This window comes from Gymnoscopelus microlampas, assembly GCF_963454915.1.
Source record: "Gymnoscopelus microlampas genome assembly, chromosome: 20".
Classification (NCBI taxonomy): domain Eukaryota; kingdom Metazoa; phylum Chordata; class Actinopteri; order Myctophiformes; family Myctophidae; genus Gymnoscopelus; species Gymnoscopelus microlampas.
Window position 1 is genome coordinate 4214610 of NC_139957.1, and position 27126 is coordinate 4241735.

Here is a 27126-nt window from a genome sequence, read left to right on the forward strand (position 1 = left end):
AAACGGTTGTTTCTTCCCTGCTAAAAAAAACAGATCCCCCACTTCCCGGTGTACACGCGCTCCGGGGAGGTCACCATCTCCATCGAGCTGCAGAAGTCGGGCTTCACGCTGAGCGGCGCGCAGCTCGACCTCATCACGCGCCTCCACCAGTACATCTTCTCCCACATCCTCCGCCTGGAGAAGCCCGCGCTGGAGTTCAAGCCCACGCAGGCCGACTCCGCCTACTGCGTCCTACCTCTGAACGGCGGTGAGTGGGCGTGGCGCTTCAGTTCACACCTTTCTTTTTTTTTTTGGGTGGCTTTCGCTTCAAAAATGCACAAAACAGCTGTGGCGCAATAATTATACAGATGTTTCATTAAAGCAATGGTTTAACCCTTTAAGACCGGGAACGCGTCTGTGTGTCATTTTTAGATTTCTTTGGCTATTCAAAAATAGCAGATCTACAAGCTCATAGCGCGGCACAGCTTGTAGATCTGCTACTAGATTTTTTTGGAAAATGTGTGCCTCTCTCTCTATACATACATACATACACATACACATACACATACACATACACACACACACACACACACACACACACACACACACACACACACACACACACACACACACACATTTTGAACTCAAATCTTTGCTTCTGGGGGTCCCTGGCACAAAATATTTTGAGATGGGGGTCCGCGGTCAAATATATATCATTTTGGGGGTCCTTGACATGAAAAAGTTTGAGAACCACTGATAGTATAGCAACATGCGTTCTTTTCTTTTTTTAAACTGTTAAGATTTAGAAGACAGAATCCTCCAGAAGCAAAGATTTGAGTTAAAAATGTTTGCTTTAAAAATATATATATATTCAAAGATTTTCACAAATGTTCACGATTTTTCAAAAATAGCAGATCTACAAGCTCATAGCGCGGCACCGAGTGCCGCGCTATGAGCTTGTAGATCTGCTATTTTTGAATAGCCAAAGTATAAAATAATGGTTCAAATCTAAAATGAATGGGAAACTGGTTGTCAGTATGCAGAACAGCTAGAACAATAGGTTTAGAATGATAATACCCAAACATCATAATTCTACATGTTGTGCTAATTGTTTAGGAAACACAGCGCTGGTGTGTGGAGGACTCCTTTCACACTGTTTGCGCAAATCACAGATGGGGACACACTTTCAGTCGTGAGATTTTTGTTTTCGCCTTAATCCCTCTAACCGGAGGTTTCCATGATTTATTTGTGTGGTCGCTAGCTCTCGGAAAGGGTTGATGTGTCATTGCTGGAGATTCTTTTTGTACAGTATAGCCATGACATGGGATACTGGACATTACTCTGTTTTCTGTTGCCCTAGAGAGCTCATAACAAAACCAGAACGTAGCAAACATCTTTTAGAATGACAGGAAAGGGTCTGCGTTTGCAGCATGACCTGAAAGTACATTCAAGTGAAATTTGATCCATCTTGCACGTAACCCCGTGCCATGATATATCAGGTGTTGTTAATGAAGACAATAAACCAGTCTGCTGTAATCAGCTGTGGAAAGTAATCAAGTGCATTTACTCAAGTACTGCATTAAGTCAAAAGTGTAGGACTTTACTTGATCATTTCAATTGTGTGATACTTTATACTTCTCTTCCATTACAAAAAAAAAGACAGCTTTAGTTACTAGTTACTTTGCAGATTTCGATGATATAATTGCAAAACATACATTAACCCATTAAGACCTGGAACGCATCTGTGTCACTTTGGATTTCTTTGGCTATTCAAAAATAGCAGATCTACAAGCTCATAGCGCGGCACCGAGTGCCGCGCTATGAGCTTGTAGATCTGCTATTTTTGAAAAATCTTGAAAAAAATGTTGTTAGATTTAGAAAACATTTTTAACTAGAAAATGTGCTCCTCGGAGCACAGGTGTCCGCCAGTACTGTTCCTGATTAATCCTGTCTTACCTATTTATATTACATATTGTCACGTGTCACTTGACCAATGTTAGCTTGGCTGATGGAAGCTCACTTCAAAAAATATAAATGATTTTTTTGAAGTGACACACCTATTTATAGGTTTTTATTTCGTCATGCGTCTCGCTAGCCAATCAAAAGCATTGGTGACAACATATTGTCACGTGTCACGTGAAGCTTGACCAATGTTAGCTTGGCTGAGACGGACGGACACACGGAAGGACAAGAACGAAAACATACTCTCCACCTCTGGCGGAGACAACAATCGCCTCAGGTCTTAATGGGTTAACCGCTTGTATTATTGCGTACTTGTGTTATTGTTTATTTATTGTGTTTTTTTGTCCCGTCAGTTGGGGATTCCAGCACACTAGATTTGGACTTTAAGTTCATGGAGGACATCGAGAAGTCTGAGGCCCGCATTGGCATTCCTACCACTCAGTACACCAAACAGACCCCCTTCACCTTCAAGCTGGAGGACTACCAGGATGCTGTCATCATTCCAAGGTACCGCGGGCAGGGTTGCCAGATTCTGTGAGAGAAACAAGCAACCAGGTCTGGGAAAACCAGCCCAAAAGAAGCGACTATGGGCCACACGTGCACTTTAACATATACATCAGCTATTTGAAAATAGCAGATCTACAAGCTCACAACGCGTCGCGATGCGTTGTGAGCTTGTAGATCGGCTAATTTCAAATAAAATCTTGCGTTATAATAAGCAGATCTGGCAACCCTGACCGGGGCTGGGCTCAATCAAAACTCATTACCAGGAATAGGCCTGTCACAATTATTGCATAATCGCCTAATCACAATTATTTGAGATAATCACAATATTTCTTTGCATAAAACATATCGTCATAATCATTACCATGTTGAACAACGTTCATATATGTTCACACATTTTCAAAAATAGTGGAAGTAGCAGATCTACAAGGTTTTGAGCTTGTAGATCGGCTAGTTCCGCTACTAGAGGTTCGGGCCGCTACGCGACCTTCACACCTATGTCACACGCTGATCTGACTGATATGCCCATATATGGAGATATCTGTATCTGTCAGTCCTTGTCCCTTTCATGGCCATATATGGGCATTAAAAAATCATTAGCGACAATTAATCGTCAAGTAATAATAATAATAATAAACTTTATAATTGTGACCAGGAATAAAACGGAACCGTTTTTCATGCTCCTTCCATTTTCACAGTAATTTCACAGTTAATGTCTTAATTTATCTCTGAAAGTGTAAAGACCGACCCTCTGCATTTTGCTATATTCTAAAATGTGCATTTGAGTCTTAACAGGGTTCCGATGGGAATAATAAACTGTACTATAATCTGAGGATAATCTCAATAGGCTCTATGCACAGCGGCCATATTGGAACGAAATTGGGCCTCTTCCTTACTTCCTTCATGGGTGTTACCAATGATACTAATGAAGGCTCTGTTCCATTCTGGTCAAACAGAGTCAGGGTGCTGATATTGTGCATGTTAGCTCACTGGAAACACTCAGTGGGTCTCAAAGTGTGGTCCAGGGACCCTCATGGTTCCTTGAGGGGGTTTCAAATGGCCCCCTACAGGTGTGTAACTCTGAGAGAGTACAAATGGAACCAAATGGACCCGTACGGGTCCATTTGGTTCCATTTGTAGTTATGGGGCTCCTGGAAATGAAAACGTTTGAGAACCGTTGCGCTTACATTAAATGGAATAGAAGCCTTAATTAGGGTCATTGGTAACACCTGTGAAAGAAGTAAGAAAGACCCATTTTGTTTCCAATATGGCCGCTGTGTGCATAGAGCCTATTTAAATTCCCTCCTTGTGATGAAAGAGGGTTTCCAACGTTTCCGTTATCCTTCTCCGCCCTCCCTTTCAGGTATCGCAACTTCGACCAGCCTCACCGCTTCTACGTGGCGGACGTGTACACGGACCTCACGCCGCTCAGCAAGTTCCCGTCGCCGGAGTACGAGACGTTCGCCGAGTACTACAAGACCAAGTACAACCTGGACCTGTCCAACCTCAACCAGCCTCTGCTGGACGTGGACCACACCTCCTCCAGGTATAGCATTATGGGAACCAACACAAACTTTAAGATTTCATTGATTATTAGTGGTTCTCAAACTGTGGGTCGGGGTGGGGGGGGGGGGCCCAAATGATTTTGGGGGGTCCCCCAGATGATTTGCCTAATGTGCAACATTGTTTTCGCGCTCAACGGTAAACAAACCAACATACCGTACAAGTGTATGCAGCATTGGTTCTCAAAGTGGGGTCCGGGGACCCCCAGGGGTACTTGAGGGGGTTTCAGGGGGTCCCCAGCTAAATGGTGGATAGGAACCAAATGGACCCTTATGGGTCTAACTCTGAGAGTGTACAAATGGAACCAAATGGACCCTTATGGGTCTGTAACTCTGAGAGTGTACAGATGGAACCAAATGGACCCTAACGGGTCCATTTGTACACTCTCAGAGTTAAATTAACATTGATTTGACAATATAAATTGGGGTCCCAGCGATATGAATGCCATTAAATGGGGGTCTGTAGCCCTAATGCATGTCAAACTGGGGGTCCTTGATATTAAAATGGTTGAGAATCAATGCTAGAGCTGTAAAAAATCTTCTCTTATGAGGGTCCCTGGCATATATTTTCAAATGGGGGGTCCGCGGGCTAATAAGTGTCAATTTGGGGGTCCTTGACATGAAAAAGTTTGAGAACCAGTGGTATACAGGGTATATAAATAAGACCATTACTGTGTCAAAAGTAATCAACCAACTATACTATAAAAAATCACACCCTGTGTGAAGGTAGCGGCGCCTTTGATACATTTTGTCATCGATATGTGTTTATAATGTGTTTATAGCCATGTGTCACGTGAAGCTTGACCAATCACTTTGTTGACGGGTCTGACCAATCAGAACGTTGACGCGCACGGACAAAGTCAGGTATAGAGCGGCTAGCGCCGCTAAAAATCACACCCTGTGTGAAGAGAGTGGTGCCTTTGATGAGCCCCGTATTGATGTTGTCATCAATGTTTGTTTATTGGACATACAGTACATACATACGGACGGACGGACGCACAGACAAAGTCAGATATAGGAGTGGTTGGCACCACTCAAAAATCACACCCAGTGTGAAGTGAGCGGTGTTATTTAACTCATTCTGTGCCACAATCCGTCAAATCCGTCACGTGGCCTGACACCGCGTGCGCCACAATCCGTCAAATCTGTCATAAAAATCAAAATAAAAGTTTTTTTTTTTTTTTTTTTTTGAAAAACACGTTCAGAACCCAAGATAAGATGATTTGAAGATTTGCTGCTCCATCCACTCCTTGTTTAACCTATAACTTAAAAAGGCTGTATCTCGCTTCCTAAGCACTTTTTTTTTTACAATGAATTTTGGCTGTGGCACTCAGAGCCAAAATTCCATAAATAAGCGCGGCACTGAATGAGTTAAGGTCATCACAGTGATGGATCACTTTAAAAAAAATGTTTTTTTGAAGTGTGTGGTGATATTTATATTATCATATTATGAATTTCATCATGCGTCTCGCTAGCCAATCACAATACGGAGCAAAGGGTCTGAATACTTATCAGCCAATCACAGTACAGCGAAAGACACATTTTCACGACGTATGGGTCATGGGTCCCAACCCCACTTATAGGAGCGGCTACACCGCTCAAAAAGAAAGAGATCGACATGCTTACAACGCAAACGAAAAATCGCAGATATGCAACTTCACGATGCACGTGATGTTGTAGATCAACCTTTTTCTGCTACTTTTCTTTGACGCTGTCATACGACGATGTATAAAATAGGGCATTCATTTTAGAAAATAACGTAAAAAGATGAAATATGGAGATCACATTTTCCCCCCCCGACAAAGACAATAAACAATATGGATGAAAATGTGAGGCGGTTTGATAAAGTCTGTGTCCTTTTTTACCTAATGGACGGAGCCGTGTTGGGCTCAACTCGTTCAGGAAGTAGATAATTCACTCTCTTCCCGACTTTTCTAGCCTCTGCACTTTCTCCAAAATGTGTAAGTGGAAACTCTTTTTTTTTTTTTTTTTGCCCTGAGAAGGTTCTCTCGTATCCATTCAGTGAACGGGGTAATGAGACGAGATGGATGCTTTGTCGTTAGGGAAGAGAATGGTAGTTCCACTTCATACATTAACCCATTGAGACCTGAAGCCGATTCTACATGTCTCCTAAATCCCAACAGTTTTCTGAAAAACTTATGTTTCTGTATCAGTGGTGCTCAATCTTTTTCATGTCAAGGACCCCCAAAATTATATGTATTTGGCCGCAGACCCCTATCCAAATATTTTGTTCCAGGGACCCCCAGAAGCAAAGATTTGAGTTAAAAATGTTCGCTTTAAGAATATATATATTCAAAGATTTGCACACATTTTCACGAATTTTCAAAAATAGCAGATATACAAGCTCATAGCGCGGCACTCGGTGCCGCGCTACGAGCTTGTAGATCTGCTATTTTTGAATAGCCCAAAGTGTAAAATAATGCTTTTTTAGCTCAAATCTAAAAATGACACAGTTCCAGGTCTTAATGGGTTAACTTGATTGAATCGAAGGCCGAACTGACCCCAGTCCCGGTGACCAGCTCTATGAAAAACCAGAAGGTCCAATGAGTCATTCACCCACACGGTAATTTTAGCACCAGTTGTGGAGAGAGGCCTGGCAATTTGAAGGAAATTGCTTGGCTGGGAAGGATAGTGTCCCGTTTTTTTCTCCCAGAGTGTTTTCGTGGGCAGGGATAAGTAACTCGATGGCTTTTTTTTGTTTTTCTTGTTGGGGGCGGCCAGATTGAACCTGCTAACTCCTCGCCACCTGAACCAGAAGGGCAAAGCGTTGCCGCTCAGCAGCGCCGAGAAGAGGAAGGCCAAGTGGGAAAGCCTGCAGAACAAACAGGTAAAATGTCTGCTTTTCGTAGTAGAACCCCCATGCACCTCTCTCTTTCTTATTGTAGATGCCTTCATACCCCTCTCTCACAGCTTTAGCACCACACACCACACCAGTGGTGGAAAGTAACTAAGTACAGGGTCCCCACGGTCATGAAATTCCTGGAAATATTTTGAAATTAAAAAAATAATAATCCAGTACTGGAAAAGTTTTGGAATTGATCAAACTTCATCAAAGGTCCTGGAATTTATCAAGGGTCCTGGAAAAATATTTGGCTATGCATTGTTTTTGGCTATTGATTTGTTTTAATATACAAAACCTTTTCATAAACATGTATAACATTACACGAAATATGTAACATAAGTAGTTTTTCGCCGAACAGGCTGTGTAACACCCCATCCGCACTGCCAGTGATGCGACGTGACGCGACGCGAGCGGGCGATGAAATCTCATTAAAATACATGTTTTTGAATGAGACCGTCCTGACCTACCGCAAGTGACAACGAACCGTGCAACGACGTCGTCCACCCCTCCTATTTTTGCTCGCAGGCTCTATTTCAGCGAGGTTTCGCGGCTGTGCCCACCCCCAAACACTTTTTATTGTTTTTTATTTATTTATTTTGCTACACTGCCTATCTTTGGGCATTGTACATAGGAGTAAGAGACACATTATTGCGCTGAATGATTGTTATATAGGCCTGGAAATTGGGCTAAATATTCTGGAAAAGTTTTGGAAAAGTTTTGGAAATTCATTGCTAAAAATGTGTGGGGACCCTGTAAGTATATTGACTTAAGTACTGTACTTAAGTACAATTTTTAGGTATTTGTACTTTACTTGAGTATTTCCAATTTCCGATACTTTTACTCCACTACATCTCAGAGGCAAATATTATACTTTTACTCCACCACAATTATTTGAAAACTTTAGTTACTAGTTACTTTTCAGATATAAAGTATGATATAATGAAACATACTTTAACCACTTTAGCCCTATTTTATACCTATGGGCTATTTGAAAATAGCCGATCTACAAGCTCACAACGCGTCGCATCGCGACGCGTTGTGAGCTTGTAGATCGGCTATTTTCAAATATTTAGTACTTTTACTTTTGGTACTTTAAGTACATTTTGATGCCGATACTTTTGTACTTTTACTCAAGTCATTTTTTTATTCTGGACTTCTACTTGTAACAGAGTCATTCTATATTGCAGTATTGATACTTTTACTTACAGTAACTAAAACATTTGAGTACTTTTTCCACCACTGCACCACACTACACCACACCACACTGCATCAAAATATCTACCGATTCCGCCCCCTGTGTAATGTAAGGACATCAGTGGAGGTCATTACTACTTACCTAACGATGTAATCTAGATGAGTGGCCAACTGTCCTGAATACAAATGCAAATCACCTGTGCAGGAGTACTCCAGCCATTGGTAAGAACCAAACAGACCCTTATAACTGTGATTATAATACAATATAATCTATCATCATGTATTACAGCTATATCCTGGTCTCAATAAAAAGTCAGTGAGTGATCAGTCATTAGGAAGTGTTTGGCCCTCATTTCAGACCCCTTTGACACCACTAAGCCCAGGTCCTTGTAGTGAAAACGGCGGCACAAGTAGGCGGTGTGGTGTGGTGTGGTGTGCGGCCGGTGGAAAACCCAGCATTATTGAAGATAATGCTGAGTTTTTTCACCCTTTCATTGAACCCAAAGGCAGACGGTCGCATACAAGGCTGCAGACAATGCATCCACATTTCTCAGCTTAACCCATTAAGACCTGGAACTGTGTCATTTTTAGGTTTGAGCTAAAAAGCATTATTTTACACTTTGGTCTATTCAAAAATAGCAGATATACAAGCTCGTAGCGCGGCACCGAGTGCCGCGCTACGAGCTTGTAGATCTGCTATTTTTGAAAAATCGTGAAAATGTGTGCAATCTTTGAATATATATATATTTTTAAAGCGAACATTTTTAACTCAAATCTTTGCTTCTTGGGGTCCCTGGAACAAAATATTTTGATGGGGGTCCGCGGCCAAATACATATAATTTTGGGGGTCCTTGACATGAAAAAGATTGAGCACCACTGATATAGAAACATATGTTTTTGAGAATACTGTTGAGATTTAGGAGACTGCCGATGTAGAATCGGCTTCAGGTCTCAATGGGTTAAGACATGGCTGCAACCCAGGTGTCGACCGGGGCTAATAAAGCACTTTGTATACAGCTTGTGGGCTTAGCCAATGCAGTATGGAGCCATGGGGTAAACGCTTCACTTCAGAAGCCGACTTCGCTCCAATTATGCACATCATTACAGTCAGAGAAATGTAATACTTCACCACCGTCCTAACAAAATGTGGAATTGAAAGTGGCAGCCCTAAGGCAGCAGACATGTCAGCCTTGGTGATGTGATGAGGCTTAATTCATATTTGGATTCAAATGAATCCAGTGATCCACCCGTTGAGTTCAGACTAAACCCCATTTTCAGCAACATTGTTAGCATTGTATTGCAAGGGGTCTTCAACAGGGGGTCCGGGGAACCCTAGGGGGGGTCCTCAGAGTTACTACACGGGGGGGGTCTCCAAATCTTTGTGTGATTGGAACTTTTTACTTCAACCACTTGAATAGGGATTCTAGATCCCTATTCGGAGGAGAACATTAGCTGAAAATAGCAGATCTATAAGCATGCGAGGAATGGGAGGTTGTAGATATGCTATTTTTGGCAAAGAGGTAAGTTGACTAAATATTGAGGGTTTAAGTGGTTACATTTCAGAACATACACATTAACATGAATCCAACATTTATTAACCCATTAAGACCTGAAGCCGATTCTAAGTCTCCTAAATCCCAACAGTATTCTGAAAAAACGTATGTTTCTCTATCAGTGGTGCTCAACATTTTTCATGTCAAGGACCCCAGAATGATATGTATTTGGCCGCGGACCCCCATCTCAAAATATGTTGTTCCAGGGGATCCCAGAAGCAAATATTTGAGTTAAAAATGTTCGCTTTAAAAATATATATATTCAAAGATTTGCACACATTTTCACGTTTAAAAAAAAAATAGCAGATCTACAAGCTCGTAGAGCGGCACTCGGTGCCGCTCTACGAGCTTGTATATCTGATATTTTTGAATAGCCAAAGTGTAAAATAACGCTTTTTAGCTCAAATAAAAAAATGACAGATGCGTTCCAGGTCTTAGTGGGTTAATAGAAAAGCCAAGTCAAAAAACTAAAAAAAAAACTAGAATTTGCACAACACTGATCATAGTGCTGTCAAACAAGTCTACGAAGCCATCTATTGAAAAGTTTAAACAATTTTCTACAATATATGTAGCTTCATCTCTCTCTCTCTCTCAGCTAGGGGCTCCTTGGCCTGGAACAAAACGTTGACGACCCCCATGTTGTAATTGTGTTGTTGTTGTTGTTGTGTTCAAGATCCTGGTTCCGGAGCTGTGCGCCATCCACCCCATCCCCGCCTCCCTGTGGAGGAAGGCCGTGTGTCTGCCCAGCATCCTGTACCGCCTCCACTGTCTGCTGACCGCCGAGGAGCTGAGGGCGCAGACGGCCACCGACGCCGGAGTCGGCTCGCAGAACCTGCCCCCCGACTTCAGGTACAAGCGCGTCCCCAAAAAAAAACACAGCAAATTATTATGGCCGCGAAAACCACGATGCCCTGTGTTCATCTGGTGTACTTTAGGCTTAAACCAGTGATTCTATACCGTCTTTAGTTTCAAGGACCCGCTGACAGTCGCGGGTTCGACTCCCTCAAACAAATCTAAAAAAAATATTGGTGTTTTAAATTCAGAGACATGTCTAAATGTTTGTAAAACATATTTAACCCATTAAGACCTCGAACTGTGTCATTTTTAGATTTGAGCTAAAAAGCATTATTTTACACTTTGGGCTATTCAAAAATAGCAGATATACAAGCTCATAGCGCGGCACCAAGTGCCGCGCTATGAGCTTGTAGATCTGCTATTTTTGAAAAATCGTGAAAATGTGTGCAAATCTTTGAATATATATATTTTTAAAGCGAACATTTTTAACTCAAATCTTTGCTTCTGGGGGGTCCCTGGAACAACATATTTTGATGGGGGTCGGCGGCCAAATACATATAATTTTGGGGGTCCTTGACATCAAAAAGATTGAGCACCACTGATATAGAAACATACGATTTTGAGAATACTGTTGAGATTTAGGAGACTTGTAGAATCGGCTTCATGTCTCAATGGGTTAAACCAGTGATTCTATACCGTCTTTAGTTTCAAGGACCCTCTGACAGTCGCGGGTTCGACTCCCCCAAACAAATCTAAAAAAAAACATTGGTGTTTTAAATTCAGAGACACGTCTAAATGTTTGTAAAAACATATTTAATGAATCTCTTTTCTTCTTCTTTCTGCAGGTATCCCAACCTGGACTTCGGGTGGAAGCGCTCCATCGACAGCAAGACTTTCATCTCCTCGTGCACCGACGACGACGAGGACGACGAGGGCGACGACGACGACGACGATCACTGTAAACACCAACCACCAACAACCGTAGCCCCCCCGGACACCCAGCAGCAGCCCTGTAGTCCCCACCACTCCCCCCAGCAGGGGGGGGCGCCGCCGCCACTGGAGACAGCAGCAGTAGTGGCCCCCCCCGAGCCCGGAGGAGGAGAAGAAGACGACGCCGCTGACCGCACACGGAACCTCACCAACGGCACTGCCCTAGCCGGCCACCAACAACACGAGCACCTTCACCACCAACGCGACAATTGCCAACGCTCCCAGCTCCCGCTGGAGGGCACCGAATCAATACAAACCACTACCTCAGTTCCTGTGCAGCAGCAGCAGCGGCCCTCTCCTCCTCCTCCGAGCTCCTCCGACCACCACCACAACCCCGGCCCCGTTTCGGAGGAGAAGAAGAAGAGTGACGAATGTACGCCAGGGAGGACCTCCTCAGACCATGTGAATAAAGCTACCTCAGCCTGCAGCCCCCCGACGACGACGACAGACGCCGCCAACGCCACGGAGCCCGCCGCCGCCGCCAACGCAGCACCTTTACCCGACCTGCCGGTAAGGCCTGTTCGCCATTATTACATCATCGCCTCCATAGCCATCGTTTTGCTTAATAGGTTCCATTCATTTGTATGTATTATAGCCGACATAGCTGATCTACAAGTTCCAAGTTCCAAGCTATTTTTTAAGTATGAAATGATTAAATATGGCCTGTTTTGGCTATAATACATATATTTAGTACTGTACTATTATTGGTAGTTGGTCGGTAGGTGGTCATTTCTATGTCATTTTAAGTTGTTTGTCATATCCGTGCAGTGTTTATTTACAAAGCCTAAAAGGCAAACATCGTCATTTTTATATAAATAATTATGTTTTTTGGCATTGAACATGGGATACGTGCCCACGTCCAATGCCAGAAACACACTCAAATCGCTAATGGCAATTATTTTTATGACAATTAATTAACCACTTAAACCCCAGCATCCATATAGTGGAGAAAGCTTTCGCGGGAAAATAGTGTGAGCTTGTCGATCTGCTATTTTCAGCAAAAACCTTTCTCCACAATATCAGAAAACAGAAAAAAACACACGCATAGAGCCCTGAGGTTTATTAACCCATTAAAGGACAACTTCACCGCTTTTCAATCATGTATTAGTGAGTATTAGTCCTCACTAATACTCATGATAAAATGGTACAATTTTTTTCTACTTGGTCTGTGTCTCATAGGAGGGCTGTGGACAGTCCAGAAACCCGTCTACCAGTGACATCATCGTTAGGCATGATTTTTTTTCCAACAAGATTTCACATTTTTTATTTAGATTTTTATTAACAAGAGAACAATGGCTTCTTTTATTGCATTGCAACTTTCCAGGAATAGAAAGCCTGCAGTTTCTATTAGCTTGGATTCCCCATTGATGATGTCACTGGTAGACGGGACTCTGAACTGTCCACAGCCCTCCTCTGAGACACAGACCGAGTAGAATTTTTTTTTACCATTTTATCATGAGTATTAGTGAGGACCAATTATATGAAGATAGGTTGAAAATGTGGTGAAGTCGTCCTTTAAGACCTGGAACGCATCTGTGTCACTTTTAGATTTCTTTAGACTATTCAAAAATGGCAGATATACAAGCTCATAGCGCGGCACTCGGTGCCGCGCTATGAGCTTGTATATCTGCCATTTTTGAAAAATCTTAAAACATTATTATTATTATTTTTTTAAATCCAAAAAATCTTTCAAAAAAACACACACACACAGCCCGGAGGCGGAGCTCTGGCGGGAGACTCCACCAAGAGCCTGGGGCCCAACCCGGGCCTCATCCTGCAGGCCCTGACCCTGTCCAACGCCAGCGACGGCTTCAACCTGGAGCGGCTGGAGATGCTGGGCGACTCCTTCCTGAAGCACGGCATCACCACCTACCTGTTCTGCACCTACCCCGACGCGCACGAGGGACGCCTCTCCTACATGCGCAGCAAGAAGGTGAGCGGCTCTCTCTCTCTCTCTCTCTCTCTCTCTCTCTCTCTCTCTCTCTCTCTCTAACACTAATGCAGAACGAGCTAACGCTGGTTGCTTGTTTACTCTCCCTGGCAACACCGAGTTGCCAGGTTCTGGGAGCAACACGTCAAAGATAACACTTGTCCGGATGTCTCCTTTTAAAGGGGCATACCTCTCATTTTCAACATTGAACTATGTCTTTAACACATTGGGTGCCAGCATTTTTTCATAACAACTTACGTTGGGTGCCAGCATTCTCCCCATTGACTGCGCTTTGCTGTTTAAAGCTCTAGACTCCATGACAAGCAAATCCACGTAAAAAAAAAAAGCATCCATTCATGTAGCGCGACGACCCTGGCTACAGCCTGGAACGATAACATTTCACTCGCGAGGCACATTGCGCAATACCGGTTTTCGCCACCGGAAACGGATTCGGAGATATAGGCGTTTTAAAGAAGGAAATAGACAGGAAGCGGATGGGAGCCGCGTTTTTGTTTCCGGTGATCCATTTGGCCTATCCTTCTTAGGATCACAATGGGTACTCTCAGAGCTGCTCCAGCCCCGCCCGTGTGGAGAAAAACGAAAAAAACAAAAAGATAAAAAAAGAGTATATATACTGTTTTGGCACTCCACGTCACTTTTTGAAGAAAGTATACCGTATACTGTTTTGGCACTCAATGTGTTAATACACCTCAAAGCTGTTGTGTGGAAATATCGACGTCGCCCAGAACTGGATAATTGATTGTTGGGTCATGTGATCAGTGACATACGCACGGTGTACTTTTGGCTCCGCCCTCTAGGCTGCTGCATTCTCTAGACTGGTGAATTTCACTTCCAGCTGAAACACTGCGACTTGAATATAAAGTTAAGACTTATTAGAGCATTTTCAGTCCATTGATCTCTATTAACACATTGGCCACCATAGGTTAATCTCATAATGTACTCACCATTGTTGTTTTTTGTTTTTTTCACGTCGGCATAGACCTTGTTAAAATCCTTAAAATTGAGCCGTGCACTTTTTGTAAACATCGCAGACATCTGCCTGCTTCTACCACTGAAGAACGCGTGTCAAACGGTGCCTCCATGTTGTAGTTAGAACGGTTTATATTAAACAGAGATCGACGAGGAGAAGAAAACAACAAGGAGAAAATTGAGTTTCAGTTTCGTCATTAGAATGAGGGCTGACGGCTTCGGCAAAACCGGAATCCCAAATAAGGGCTTTCCGGTGGTGTTATAATGAAATGGTCCGTGTAGAAAATTGAAAAGAAAAAAAAAAAATCGAAAAAAAGGAAAAAGCACCACGGCCCCTAGGCTACGGGATCGGCGCTTTATAGTTGGATTTATCGGCCCGTAGGCTACTGGCCCGGCGGATAGAGTGTTAACAAGTACTATGTCTTGTGAAATGTGATTTATAACCATATGCCATTATAAACTACTACAAGACACACCGGGTGATGATATCATCAAAAGAAAAAACGAAATTACCTACCTGGGCTCTATCTTGGAGGCTGACCTCTCTGGTGACAAAAATGCTGAAAAAACGATCAAAACGGTCCACAAAAAAACACGCTATTTGCGGAGTATTGATCGTAAAGTCAGTAAGAAGACTCTGAAGACTCTTGCAGTGGCCCTCATACAAGGTCATTACGATTATGCATGTACTTCATGGTATCACAACACCTCCAAGGCCTTAAAAACAAGGCTCCAAACATCCCAAAACAAACTTGTAAGGCTACTTCTTGGCCTCAACTACAAAACCCATCTAACCCCTGATCATTTTGATAGGATTGGATGGCTTAGGGTTGCGGACAGAGTACAGCAACTTGCTATGGGCCTGGTCTTCAAGATATACCACAACATTGGGATCCCCCTGTATTTGTCAAAATACTTCCAAAATGTTAATGATGTCCACGATCACAATACCAGAGGCAGCTCCACAAACCTTGTCCAACCCTTTTTTGGCTCAACAAAGGGAAGTAACTCGTTCTCATGCTATTCATCAAAAATGTGGAACGCCCTACCAAAAGGAGTAAAGGAGTGTAAAACCCTACTCTCTTTCAAAACAGCCCTAAAGATACACCTTCAGGAGGCTGCAATTGGAAAATGGCCCCTGTCTAAGTCCTAACCTAACCTACCCCCCTACCCCCCCCCCCCTCTCTCCTTCTCCTTTTGTACATATTTCTCACTTTTCATACCAGTAACCTGTAAACTGATTGTATGACATTCTATAGTAGTTGTGTATATCTGTCTGTCTCTTATATGTCATCATGATTTGTGTGCATGGGGAACTCATTTGAAACAAGCTCAGTGCTTTTATGAGTCTTCCAGTTTAGTAGACCTTGTATTGTGAATTTGTACTTCCATGTACTGTTGTTCTCATGTCTTACTAAATAAAGTACATCAATCAATCAATCAATCAGTTTCAGCTGGACGTTTGAGGCTGGGGCGGCACCTGTCAGCGGGGAGTGTTGGGCGGGAGGAGTAGAGCGAAGGCTCTACGTCCTCCCGGTGGGGGCTCCTCACTGGCAGGCAAGTCAGTAGGATGCAGTAGCAGTGACATCACAGAAATGTGTGTGGGGAGGAATTAATTGGCATAACGACTACATTGGGGATAAAAAGGGCTAAAAAAGAATTGGCTCCGGTCAATTCCTTATATAGGGCAGGGGTATTAGATTAGGCAGGGCACCACGATTATAGAATAACTTCAATTTGGGGGCTGCAAGACTCATGTTCTCAAAACATGTTCTTTATTAACTGTTGTACTGGTAACAGTCGATTAATACTAACAATTACACTCATTAACGCCCGAACCCGGCGTCTCCCGTGTGGAAAGCCAACGTCTTAACTAGCCTAGTGCATGTAGAGATAGATCCTAAGAATATACATACGAGTTTGCATGCTAACAACAACCGACCATTTATTTTTACATAGCAATATGGGGCCACACGAAAAGTCCCCAGGTGCCGGAGTCGAGTATCACTGGTTGGGGTTTAAATGGTTAAGGGGATAGACACAAAAAGGCTTATGTGGCCCTTGCTTGTTCCAGCCGTTCAGCTGCCCCCCCCCAAAAAAAAACGAGAGAGACACATGGAATTCTGTTATTCTCTTTACCGGTGTGGATCATTAAAATGAAACGGTACCGCACAAAAATAGACAATTCAGGATAATCATTCTTAACGTTGATTGGCTCAGCTGGCCGACGGTAAATCGAAATATTATACTGGAGCGTCGTCATCATGGCGACATAAGAGTCAGTGGTGAGTGCCGCCATATGTCTGTGTTTAGAGCCAGCTTTGGGGATAGTTGATTATGCTTTTTTTTTTGCAGAGGTCTTGCGCAGTCTCCTCAAGTTCAAGTGGTAACTGTTTTTTACGGGACAGGACCGTCATTTCGGGTTTCCGCAGATGCCACGAACGCACGGAACCGTCGCTCTTTGTCATTAGCACGGCGGTTTCACCTGCATGTTTGTTTCATCACAATGATGTTGGATTATATGCTTCATTGTCTCCGCCAGGCCGAAGGCAAAACACCGATTTTTCATATTCCATCCTGGCTAAGATTGACTTTTGCAGGAGTGCTCTGTTTTGAACGAAATGCCTCAAATCACGAACGTAGCGTGTGATTTCCGTGAAACTTTGCACGCGCATTCCCACTATGCCGAGAAAGAAATGCCACTTGAACATTTTTAACCCATTGAGACCTGAAGCCGATTCTCCTAAATCCAACAGTATTCTGAAAAACGTATGTTTCTATATCAGTGGTGCTCAATCTTTTTCATGTCAAGGACCCCCAAAATGACATGTATTTGGCCGCCGACCCCCATCAAAATATGTTGTTCCAGGGACCCCCAGAAGCAAAGATTTGGGTTAAAAATGTTCGCTTTAAAAATATATATATTCAAGGATTTGCACGCATTTTCACAAATTTTCAAAAATAGCTGATCTACAAGCTCATAGCGCGGCACTCGGTGCCGCGCTATGAGCTTGTAGATCTGCTATTTTTGAATAGCCCAAAGTGTAAAATAATGCTTTTTAGCTCAAATCTAAAAATGACTCAGTTCCAGGTCTTAATGGGTTAAATCAGCCTCATGGTGGCGCTATAACCGGCCGATTTGTGTTTTTTTACATACAACTGCACCGATCTGTGTAAAACTACAAATTGTGTCCAAACATCATGCAAATCGGTACACATTATCTCTGTAGTCAAGTGATCAAGACGGATCCGTCCGATTTTTCATATTCCATCCTCACTGGCGAATTCCGAACGTTGCTGGCCCACAATAACCTACCTGACCTGGCGGAGACCTGTGCTCCGAGGAGCACTTTTTCGAGCCTTCAAGTGCATTCATTGTTGATTTGTGTGGTAGGACGACTTGGCGTCGAGCAGCTTTCCATTTGACCTTGTTTGCATTCGATTTTTAGTTAGTTCCACAACTTTCATACGTGGAATCTCTTTGTAATGCTGTGTATCACTCTTTCGTGCGTTTCATCCTTTCGTGTGTAAGTGTGCGTTTGTGTGAGAGAGAACCTGTTTCCTCTGGCTCCCTCTCTTCTTCACTCAAGTTTAACTGTAATGCCACCAACAGCTGGGGTTGTGAACAATAATTCAACGGCCATTTACTGTACAGTAGTATTAGCCTACGTTTTGGTTGAACCATTCATGTAAAAGCAATTGGAGTGTGATGAGAAACGGCATCGTTCTTCGACAAAGAAAATTGTTCCACCTCGTCAGAACGAACCATTCCTTAAATGCGTTAAGTCGATGCCCGGACACAGTGGGAATACTTAAAGGTTCTATGACATTCATTTTCACTTTTTTTATTTTTTATGTTTTTTTGGGGGTTTGTGACCTCAATTACACCCAAAAAATCTGAACTTTGAACATTCAGTGGATTTTCTGTGGTCTGGGGTTTTCTGAATAATTAGGCTGAAAAGTATTCTGAGCTTGGCCCTTCGACAATGAGGTCACTGTCGATTAATCCCGCCCACTCTCCGCCTCGCCCCTCCCCTATCCTTTCCTTTGGGGGGGCGGAGCAGAGGCGATGATTGACAGGCAAAATCCCTCACCAGCGACACCCGCAGGCAAAGATTTATTTTTTCATTGCAGTTGAAAAGGCTTTAGAAATCATGTGAGAGAAAAACACCTGCCATGGATCAATGGAGTGGATTTTTTGGTTAAAACTTTCTATACACGTTTAGAGGACCATGACAAAGACTTTTAATGTGTGGTAAAACTGAACGTCATGAAACCTTTAACAAAGCATTCATGAATGGATTGACGTTTGAATGAAAGTCAGGATTCTTATTACTGCTAGTGTACGGTTTTGACTCATTTAGGTTTGTTGGATAGGTTCACAAAATTCTGCTTCTAGAATATTATTTGTTCTAGGGGTGTTTCCCTCCTTTCTCCACCCTTCTTGGTAAAAATGTTAATATTATTTATTTGTTTTTTTTTGTGTGTGTTGTTGTCCAGGTGAGCAACTGTAACCTCTACCGCCTGGGCAAGAAGAAGGGCCTCCCCAGTAGGATGGTGGTGTCCATCTTTGACCCACCGGTCAACTGGCTGCCCCCCGGCTACGTGGTCAACCAGGACAAGAGCATCACCGATAAGTGGGACTCGGACGAGGTTGGTGGTGTAGGGGGTGCGGCAGTTAACCCATTAAGACCGCAGATCTACAAGCTCATAGCGCGGCACCGAGTGCCGCGCTATGAGCTTGTAGATCTGCTGTCTCTTTTGAAAAATCGTGGAAAATGTGTGCAAATCTTTGAATATATATATTTTTTTAAAGCAAACATTTTTAACTGTTGCAACTTCTGGGGGTCCCTGGAACAAAATATTTTGAGATGGGGGGCGGGGGGGGGGGGGGGTCCACGGCCAAATACATATTGTTTTTTAAGAACCACTATTATTATAGCAACATACGTTTAAAAAATACATTTGTAGAATCCCCCAGAAGCAAAGATTTGAGTTACAAATGTTCGCTTTGAAAAATATATATTCAAAGATTTGCACAAAATTTCATGATTTTTCAAAAAATAGTACATCTGCAATATCACTCTGTGCCGCGCTATGAGCTTGTGTATCTGCTATTTTTGAATAGCCCAAAGAAATCAAAAAATGACACACAGATGCGTTCCCGGTTTGAATGGGTTAATCAAGCTAATAGTTCATAAAAACATTTAAAAACATAAATATTCTTTATTTTTCCCAATTTTTCAAACTTTTCAAAAATCATTGTGAGCCTGTAGATCGGCAATTTTTGCATGACACCGTTGTACAATGAAGTATAAACTAGGGCTAAAGTGGTTAAACTGACAAATTTAGTTGTAGTTGATTATAAAAAACTAATTGAAGCGTTCATTCATTGATATTTAAAAAAAAAAACTTACTTCTCGATTATACCAATTAATCGAAAAAGGAATCGATAGAAAAATTGCCAAGAAAACAAACTATGAAAACAACATTGCTAATGCAAGAAAGCAATCGATACAGCCCCAGTCGGTGGGCCTCGACTGGGAGGAGGGTCTTCCGTTTGTTTTCCGAGTTCACCCTTTGCCATAATTCCTTTCCCACTATCTCCCATCACAATACATTAGTGACTTAACCCATTGAGACCTGAAGCCGATTCTACATGTCTTCTAAATCTCAACAGTTTTCTGAAAAACTTATGTTTCTATATCAGTGGTGCTCAATCTTTTTCATGTCAAGGACCCCCACAATGATATGTATTTGGCCGCCGACCCCCATGAAAATATTTTGTTCCAGGGACCCCCAGAAGCAAAGATTTTAGTTAAAAATGTTCGCTTTAAAAATATATGTATTCAAAGATTTTCACGAATTTTCACGAATTTTCAAAAATAACAGATCTACAAGCTCGTAGCGCGGCACTCGGTGCCGTGCTATGAGCTTGTATATCTGCTATTTTTGAATAGCCCAAAGTGTAAAATAATGCTTTTTTAGCTCAAATCTAAAAATGAGACAGTTCCAGGTCTCAATGGGTTAAATTCACAAATCAAACTACGCTTACGTCTCTCTCAGGGAAAAGGTGTTTCCAGGTTGTCTCAGAACAAGTGAAGTATTATTGTGCAGAAACCCCTCGGCCTGGCAGGTTTTGTGAACATGCAGAGCGAATCCCCAATTTCATACCTCCCAATGCTCTTTTGACATTTTTCTCAGAAATGGATGTTGAAAGCGTTTTGTCTCAATGTATCAGCTTTCATATCGCAATCCCCAATAATCAGGGAGGGGGGCTGAAATCACAACGTGATTATTTTTTTGGATCGCATCGTGCAACACCATTACACACATGTTCATCATGTGTGCCTTGTATTTGTAGTTATGTAGCCATACACAGCCACTAGAGGGCGACGTGCCTCCTCGCTGGCAGGCTTCCACGCAACTGTTTGTAACAGTAACAGCAGATTGTGATATCATGGACTCTGTCAGCAGCGAAGGCATTCAACCCCGCACAATGGGAACTTACTCATTCCAAGTGTTTTGGCGCGGGTCACATACGATGTCATACTCATTTTCTGTGAGGAAAAAGCAAATACAAAGAGTCGGGGGGGGGGGGGGGGGGGAAGCTCTGGGAAATTAACCCATTAAGACCTGGAACTGTGTCATTTTTAGATTTGAGCTAAAAAGCATTATTTTACACTTTGGGCTATTCAAAAATAGCAGATATACAAGCTCATAGCGCGGCACCGAGTGCCGCGCTATGAGCTTGTAGATCTGCTATTTTTGAAAAATCGTGAAAATGTGTGCAAATCTTTGAATATATATGTTTTTAAAGCGAACATTTTTAACTCAAATCTTTGCTTCTGGGGGGTCCCTGGAACCAAATATTTTGATGGGGGTCCGCGGCCAAATACATATAATTGTGGGGGTCCTTGACATGAAAAAGATTGAGCACCACTGATATAGAAACATACGTTTTTCAGAATACTGTTGAGATTTAGGAGACATGTAGAATCGGCTTCAGGTCTCAATGGGTTAAAAGATCTAAGCCCCACGGGTTTAATACTTGGTCAAGTAGGACCTAATCTGTCGGACGACCTACCTTTTTTAGTAAGACTCAAAGGGACGCTCTAATTGGTCAATTAGTTATCATCACAGATTGCCTTTTTGAGGTTTTCGAGTTGGCGAGATCTACACACACGCAGACTAATGCATTCACAGTCCTGATTTGTACATGCGTTTTGATAAAGGAGTATTAACAGTACCCATGACTTCACGGAGTTGGCCGGCCACTCGTCTCGTCTCCCCGTGGCGTCCCAGAGGGCCGCGTTTAGCTTGACCCAGTGCGGCGGGCTAGAGCTCCGAAAAAACCTCCGTAATCTCCTCCTAATCCCTCTCAAGGGTCGTGACCGCGTTCTGAGTCAAAACGAGTTCCTGGAGGCCCTCACGGCATCGGAAACCAGCGCTTTTATTTTGATAAAGACACGACGATACGGCTCAGCGTTGTAATCCATCCACGTCTCCTTCTTAACCCATTGAGACCTGAAGCCGATTCTACATGTCTCCTAAATCTCAGCAGTATTCTGAAAAACGTATGTTTCTATATCAGTGGTGCTCAATCTTTTTCATGTCAAGGACCCCCAAAATGATATGTATTTGCCCGCGGACCCCCATCAAAATATCTTGTTCCAGAGACCCCCAGAAGCAAAGATTTGAGTTAAAAATGTTCGCTTTAAAAATATATATATTCAAAGATTTGCACACATTTTCACAATTTTTCAAAAATAGCAGATCTACAAGCTCATAGCGCGGCACTCGGTGCCGCGCTATGAGCTTGTATATCTGCTATTTTTGACTAGCCCAAAGTGTAAAATAATGCTTTTTAGCTAAAAATGAGACAGTTCCAGGTCTCAATGGGTTAAGGTCAACCGTCCAGCCTCTGTTTCACCACTACAACCCATAGCGCCTGCGTCTAGATTCCGGGGTGAACATCGGGGCGGCTGTAGCTTTAGTGGAATGGTTCTGGAAACGTTGACATTTCAAGTACTCCCCTTAACTCTTGACAGTATACCATTTATATGCTGTCAGAGTTACTTACAGACGTGTAAGGGTCAATTTAGACCCCCCCCCCCCCTAAAGCAGTGGTTTTCAACCATTTTCATATCAAGGTCCATTAATTATTCGGCATTTGAGCCCACGGAACCATCGTTTGATGAGATTCAGCCTCTCAGACCCAAGACTTTGAATGTTTTGTTTTCGTTGGATAAGATTTTGTCCACAAAACCCATGTTGTATTGATGTCGGTACCATAGGAGAGATGACAGGCCCACGTTGATCAAAATCACACTTATTTAATTAAGTAATGCAGATGTTTAACAATAATTTAACTCTTGAGAGCGTAAAATGAAACTTTACGCTTCATTTTACGCTCTCAAGAGTTAAAAGATCTATAAGGGTCCATTTGGTTACCAACTCTCCATTAACTCTCCGTCATTTAGCTGGGGACCACCTGGAACCCCCTCAAGGACCACTGGTGGTCCCTGGACCACTGGTTGAAAACCACTGCCCCTAAAGGAACCCAGACAGTCGGTGGAATCCATCCTCCCGGCCCCCCGAACTATTATGTCGGAAAGTGTCCCTGAGCAAGCTCACTTGACCCCTAACCGCTCCCCTCCCCTCCAGAGTACTCATCAGGACCATCTGAGCAGCCTTCAGCTGGGTGAAGCTGAAAACCGATTGTGTGTAACCCCCCGCGACTCGATCCCGGGTCTCCCGCGAGTAAAGCCCGAACATCTTATCCGCTAGTCTAAAGGTGCATTCCCTCCCTGTAGGTAGTTTTTTTTTTGGCGAGGGTATTTAGTGTAGAGCGAAAACAGCAGGGAGCCTAGAATAAAGCCCTCAGGGACCCCGGTCAACTACAGTAAGTACGCCGCAGGCAGAAACCTTGTATCTCCATATTTAAACTTTATTTTTTCACCATATATTAACTCATTGAGTGCCAATGACGTCTTTTGACGGCCATTTTCAGTGTGCCATTAGTGCCAATGATGCCTTTTGACATCTCCCCCCCAAAAAAAATAATATATATATATATTTTTTTTTTAATCTCAAAGGAACTAGGAGAAAACCATTTTCGAAAAGTTTTTGCTCCATCCACTTCAATGTTAAAAGTGAAACGGAGAAAAAAATCAAATTTTTCCTCCCATTGTAAATGCTGTATTTCTGAGTGAGGCATGGCACTTTCAAACATCAAAAACAAATGTCAACGAGGTCACAATGACCTCGTTGACATTTGTGAAACCACACCTGAAGTGACTCAGTGATTAGCAACCATCAGGGGATCAATCACACTGAAGACAAACATTCTGTGACCAATTGAAAAGGTCAAATAATAGCCTATTCCTTGGCACAGGGATCAACAAGCTTGAAAAAGCCTGGCACTGAATGAGTTAAAAGATCTATAAGGGTCCATTTGGTTACCAACTCTCCATTAACTCTCCGTCATTTAGCTGGGGACCACCTGGAACCCCCTCAAAGGACCACTGGTGGTCCCTGGACCACTTGTTGAAAACCACTGCCCCTAAAGGAACCCAGACAGTCGGTGGAATCCATCCTCCCGGCCCCCCGAACTATTATGTCGGAAGTGGTCCCTGAGCAAGCTCACTTGACCCCTAACCCCGCTCCCCTCCCCTCCAGAGCACTCATCAGGACCATCTGAGCAGCCTTCAGCTGGGTGAAGCCGAAACCGATTTCTCCCTGCGGGATTGATAAGTGTGTAACCCCCCGCGACTCGATCCCGGGTCTCCCGCGAGTAAAGCCGAACATCTTATCCGCTAGTCTAAAGGTGCATTCCCTCCCTGTAGGTAGTTTTTTTTTTTGGCGAGGGTATTTAGTGTAGAGCGAAAACAGCAGGTTTTTACAACTACAGTAAGTACGCCGCTGGTAGGCAGAAACCTTTTATCTCCATATTTAAACTTTATTTTTTCACCATATATTAACCCATTAAGACCTGGAACTGTGTGATTTTTTGATTTGAGCTAAAAAGCATTATTTTACACTTTGGGCTATTCAAAAATAGCAGATCTACAAGCTCGTAGCGCGGCACCGAGTGCCGCGCTACGAGCGCTAGAAATAATATTTCTAACGCTCTCCGCCATTGCAGAGTGAGCATCGCCCATCGAAAATGGCTCGTTTTTCACCACGGTAAAAAAGATATGGAGATATGAAGCTTTCTCTCAAGGAGTTATAATGGGAGTGGACGGGAGGTTTTTGGCACGGATCCACATCTGTCCTCTCCTTTTTAGAGACTCCGTGGATCATCCCAAAGTTGCGTTAGAGCGCCCTGTGTGGAAAAATCACACCCAGTGTGAAGAGAGTGGTGCCTTTACGTGTTTTTACTCATTTTAACATCTTTTACGTATTTTTACTCATTTTAAGTATTTTTACTCAGTTTAAGTATTTTTACTCAAAAGTAAGTGTGTGTGTGTGTGTGCGTGCGTGCGTGCGTGCGTGCGTGCGTTGCACTCCTGTTTGTGTGTAATTAGTGTAACTGGTTGCATCTTTGTGTTGCAATCAGCCGCAGCTGTTGAGGTCATGCTGAGTTCGTGCTCAAACATACATACAGACAGACACACACGGACACACACACACACACACACACGGACACGGACAAAGTCACGTATAGGAGTGGTTGGCACCACTCAAAAATATATAAAAAACAAAAATTGGCTTAAACGGTTATAGCCGTTTATGGCACTCCACGCATGGCTTTGCTTAAACGGTTATAGACGTTTATGGCACACAATGTGTAAACACATTGCCTTTTTTTTTGTTGAAAATTCCACAAAAGGGCGCTCTTAACACAGCTTTGGAATGATCACTCGCCACTCGGAGAAGGAATAGACGGATGTGACGTCATCCCAAAAATCCTCATGTCCGTCCGCCCCAACGTTAGGATTTTTAGAAAAACACTTTAAAAAAAAAATGAAAACCATCCATTTTCAACGGGCCATAGCTCCAAAATGACTGATCGCGGTAGAAATGTCATTGTTCCAGTGGATAGACAGGACTCCACCCCACTCCACAGACACATTTGTGTACACAACGTGGCTTCCACAGCTTTTCAAAGATTGTCTATTTAAGGTAATAAATGCTGGCAAGGGGATAGAAAAACAGTTTTAATATCAACGTGTCAGAAAAATCTCACTTACCCTACCTTTTGAATCACACCTCCAGGCCAAAGAAGAAGAGCTGCAGGCCAACGGGCAAGCGGGCGGAGACGACTACGAGGAGGACGAGGACGGCGGCGGGGACGACGAGGAGGAGCTGATGCTGAAGGAGGACGAGGAGGAGGAGCCCAAGGCGGATGAGGTGAACATGGAGGACGACCTGGAGTACTACCAGGAGCACATCAAGTTCATCGACAACATGCTGATCGGCTCGGGAGCCTTCGGGAAGAAGATCTCGCTGGGCGCCTCCTTCCCGCCCTCGCCCACCCCGGCCGCCAATACCACCACCACCTCCTCCTCCCCAGGTTAGTAGAGTTAAAGGAGTAGTTCACCCCCCAAAAAAAAGAAATTCTATTGGTTAGTCACCCCCATGGACGCTTGAATTCATGGATATGTTTTCGTCGCATTCCTGAGCCAATCATTTGATGACCAACCGACCAGTGGTGGAAAGTAACTAAGTACATTTACTTAAATACTGTACTTAAGTACAATTTTGAGGTATTTGTACTTTACTTGAGTATTTCAAATTTCCAATACTTTTACTTCTACTCCACTACATCTCAGAGGCAAATATTGTACTTTTACTCCACTACATTTACTTGAACTTTAGTTACTAGTTACTTTTCAGATATAAATTATGATATAATGAAACATACATTAACCACTTTAAACCTATTTTAAACCTAGGCTATTTGAAAATAGCAGATCTATAAGCCCACAACGCGTCGCATCGCGACGCGTTGTGAGCTTGTAGATCTGCTATTTTCAAATATTTAGTACTTGTACTTTTGGTACTTTAAGTACATTTTGATGCCAATACTTTTGTACTTTTACTCAAGTCAATTTTTAATTCTGGACTTTTACAAAGTATTTTTATATTGCAGTATTGGTACTTTTACTTAAGTAACGAATTTGAGTACTTTTTCCACCACTGCAACCGACCAGTAGGCAGTGATCTCTGTCGTTTTCTTCTTTCTTTGGGCTGTTCAAAAATAGCACATATACAAGCTCATAGCGCGGCACTCTTGTAGATGTGCAATTTTTTTTCAATCGTGAACATTTGTGCAAATCTTTGACTATATATATTGTTTTAAAGCGAACATTTGTAACTCAAATCTTTGCATCTGGGGGGTCCCTGGAACTAAATATTTTTACAAATGTTCGCTTTTAAAAAAATTATATTTAAGGATTTGCACAAACTTTCACGATTTTTCACCCAAAAAAATAGTAGATCTACAAGCTCATAGCGCGGCACTCGGTGCCGTGCTATGAGCTTGTAGATCTGCTATTTTTGAATAGCCAAAGAAATCTAAAATGACAGAGATGTGTTCCCGGATTGAGAGGGTTAAACGCCCACTTGAACCACTAAGTAAAACTAAAGTTTACCCATTGATACCTGGAACGCATCTGTGTCACTTTAGATCTCTTTGGCTATTCAAAAATAGCTGATATACAAGCTCATAGCGCGGCACTGAGTGCCGCGCTATGAGCTTGTATATCTGCTATTTTTGAAAAATCGTGAAAAAATATTTTTTACATTACTTTCAAAAAACTGTTCGGATTTAGAATAGTTTTTTGAATCGGCCTCAGG

General features: G+C 42.8%; 1 protein-coding gene across 2 annotated transcripts in view; it reads left to right on the forward strand.

Annotated features, from left to right (window-relative positions):
• dicer1 (dicer 1, ribonuclease type III) overlaps positions 1 to 27126 on the forward strand; it is an 81819-nt gene that overhangs the window by 44633 nt on the left and 10060 nt on the right. For both annotated transcript variants that reach the window (XM_084045238.1, XM_084045239.1), the window contains 9 exons: positions 34 to 247; positions 2295 to 2448; positions 3809 to 3991; positions 6750 to 6855; positions 10291 to 10466; positions 11258 to 11912; positions 13114 to 13335; positions 18823 to 18975; positions 25543 to 25840. In XM_084045238.1, the coding sequence (XP_083901364.1) occupies positions 34 to 247; positions 2295 to 2448; positions 3809 to 3991; positions 6750 to 6855; positions 10291 to 10466; positions 11258 to 11912; positions 13114 to 13335; positions 18823 to 18975; positions 25543 to 25840 (2161 nt within the window). The remainder of the gene's footprint in view (positions 1 to 33; positions 248 to 2294; positions 2449 to 3808; positions 3992 to 6749; positions 6856 to 10290; positions 10467 to 11257; positions 11913 to 13113; positions 13336 to 18822; positions 18976 to 25542; positions 25841 to 27126) is intronic.